We start from the raw sequence: 2,852 nt of genomic DNA, 5'->3' as shown, positions 1-2,852 counted from the left end.
GCGCCGCGGCGCGCAGGCGGCGCGCCTCAAGGTGCTGACTGTGCCGCGCCACCTCGCGCTCCAGAAGCTCCCGGAACGCGTCTGTGGCTGCCGCGGCCGCGGCCTCGCTGGTGGCTCCCGAGCTGCCGCTCGGGGGCCCGGGCTTGCCGCCGTCAGCCTGCCCGCCGACGAGGGCCCCGATGGGTGGCGGCGGGACGGCTCAACAGCCGTGGCCGAATCAGGAGGGAGCGTGCATACAATACAGTTGCAGCGCCGAAATCTCGCAGCGTTTGCGCCGCGAGGACCCTTCGAGCCCGACCGCCTGTTCGAATGTCCCCGCGCCCGGCTGGCCCAGCAGGCCGCCTGCTCCCCAGACTGCCGCCCCCAAACCGCCCCCGCCCCTGCCCCAAGCCGCCCCGTCTGCGCGGCCCTCCCAAACGCCAGACGGCCCTCCGGCCGGCTTGCTGCACACAACTGCCGCCCACCAGTGATAAGATGGCCCCCATCTCCTCCTCCAGCTTGGCCAGGGCCTCTGCCGGGTCGTCAATGTTGTAGTAATGCTCCCTGGACGGGATTGGGGGTGGGGGGGTGGGGGGCCGTGAGTTGTGTGGTGTTGTATTGGCTGTTGTTTTGCTGTGTGTGTGTGTGTGTGTGTGTGTGTGTGTGTGCATGCGTGCGTGCGAGCATGCGTGCGTTCGCGCGCGCGCGCGCGTGTGTGTGTGTGTGTGTGTGTGTGTGTGTGTGTGTGTGTGTGTGTGTGCGTGCGTGTGTGCGTGTGTGTGCGTGCGCACGCGCTCTTGCACGCAACGCTTCGCAAACATGCACCACGCCACCGCCTGTGTGCGCCCCCAGGCTGCCGGCGACGCCGCTGGGAGTTGAACAGCCACACAGCGGCCGCCCGCCTTCTGGGGAGCCGCAGGCAGGCGGCAGCCTCACCCGCGCGGCCCTGGCAAAAACGACGGCTGCGCGTCCAGCCCCGCTGCCACCCCCGCCGCGCCCGCGCCCACGCCCGTGCCCGCTGCCAGCGCCGCCGCCGCGTCCGCTGCCTGCCCCTCCGCCGCGCCGTGCTGCCGCGGGCGCTTGGCCAGCCGGCCCAGCGCGAACGACCCGCCCCCGCCGCAGGGGCCGTCCGCATCCTCCTCGACCCTGTCCGGCCGCTTGGGGCCCTCCATCCCCTCTGAACCCTCCCCCGAGTCAACGTCCATCGTCAACGCCATCAGCTCCTGCGCCGCTGCCTCCTCGGGCACGCCCTCCGCCCGCCCCTCCGCCAGCCGCTGCCCCTGTGCCTCCCGCAGCCGCCGCTGGCCGCCGCCGTTCCGGCCGCCGTCGCCGCCGCCGCCGCAGTGGTTCAGGTCTGGCGCTTCGTTGAACATCGCGTGCTCGCCGCCGGCCTCGCAGCCGCGCCCGTCGAAGCCGCCGTCTGCGTCGGCGGCGGCCCTGACGTCAGCGAAGTACTCGTGGGCCATCGCCTCGGCGCAGCTCGCGCGCCTGCGGGCACACAAAGGGGTTCAAGAGGGGATGCGGCTGAAAGCGTTGCAGCAACGACGCTTCCGGGATGAACCGTGAGCAAATCACTCAAGCGGCGCAAAGCCAGAGGGCAAGCAGACAAGTGTGCCAACAGAAAACGGCGGCAGTGTTCAGTTGCCGACAGCACTGCAGGCGCTGGCCGCAGGCCGCTGGCGCTTAGCAGGCGCCCTGGGCGTTGACTGCAATGGTGGTTAGCGGCCTCAGGCTGAAAAAACACCTGCTGTACGCAGGCACCGCGCCGCAGCCAGCGCGCGACTTGATGGCAGTGCTGGTCGCATGCGCGGCTGCTCGCATCGCTGGATGGACGCGTTGCATGGGGGCGACCGCGGATCACCTGGCTGGGTCGAACGTAAGCAGGCGCTGCAGCAGGTCTACGGCCACTTCCCCCGCCACGCCGAAACGGCGGTACAGGGTGGGGGCCCTGGAGTTTGGGGGAGGCGGATGGAGTGAGGGACGGCTGACGCGGGCGCTTCTGTGCATGATGGGTGTGATTTGCAGGTGCGAAATCTGGGGGCGGGGCCAAAGGGGTCGCGTGCAAGCTGGTGCTGATCATGGGGCGTTGCTGACCCCCAGGCGCGCCGGCTGTTGCGACCAAACCTCCCTCGCGGCTAGCTCCTCGGTGCCTGCGTGCCCCGCCTGCCTGGGGCTTGCCACCACCACCGCCGCTGAAACTACCACCACCACCATCACCACCACCACCACCACGAGCAGCAAGAGCAGCAGCCCGCCTACCTGCCAGGGATCTTCCGCAGGTAGCTGCGCCACGCCTCTGTCACGAGCAGGGGCAGAATTTGCAGCAATGGGAGTGGCCATATCGGCAAACGAGAACTTTTTGAGGTTCTCTTTGTCCAACTCCATCCGCCACAAATACTCCTGCTCCCATGACGGTGGTGCCGGGACGACCCGTCCAATCACCCCTCATGCTGGCCCCACGGTCACCGGGCCGTCACCCCAGCGTCACCCAAGCAACCCCCTAGGGCACCGCTGCTGGGGTGTTGCCTGACCCTGCCGTCGTCGGGCCCTTCGTGTGAACTACACCACTGCCCTCACAAACCCAAACTGCCCCCAAACCCAGACTGCCTCCCAAACCCAAACTGCCCCCAAACCCCTCCGCACCTGAAGGCACCTCCTCAATGCACTTCCAGCTCGGTGTGCCTGGGAACACAGGTGCAGGGAGAAGGCGGGGCGGGCAGCCACCAGAGCGAGGTGGCCAGCCATAATTGGGCCAGCGGGCCGTAGCGAACGCGCCAACGCCGCATCCCTCACAGCCGCAGGCCCGCACTTGGCACCGTTTTCCGCTGCGCCGCCGGTCCTCACCCAAAAGCGAGAGCGGCGGCGGACCGCCC

At 69.2% G+C, this 2,852-nt stretch overlaps 1 protein-coding gene across 1 annotated transcript; it reads right to left on the bottom strand.

Moving 5' to 3' along the window:
- Window positions 1-911: 911 nt before the first annotated feature.
- MNEG_15888 (hypothetical protein) lies at window positions 912-1,445 on the bottom strand (the record flags this gene model as incomplete). Its single annotated transcript, XM_014035641.1, has 1 exon — window positions 912-1,445. The coding sequence occupies one exon, from the start codon at window positions 1,443-1,445 to the stop codon at window positions 912-914; it is 534 nt and encodes a 177-aa protein (XP_013891095.1).
- Window positions 1,446-2,852: the final 1,407 nt, after the last annotated feature.

The sequence above is a fragment of the Monoraphidium neglectum genome (genome assembly GCF_000611645.1).
Source record: "Monoraphidium neglectum strain SAG 48.87 unplaced genomic scaffold scaffold05765, whole genome shotgun sequence".
Taxonomy (NCBI): domain Eukaryota; kingdom Viridiplantae; phylum Chlorophyta; class Chlorophyceae; order Sphaeropleales; family Selenastraceae; genus Monoraphidium; species Monoraphidium neglectum.
The sequence above is the reverse complement of the archived record's forward strand: the minus strand, read 5'-3'. Positions and strand labels throughout refer to the sequence as shown.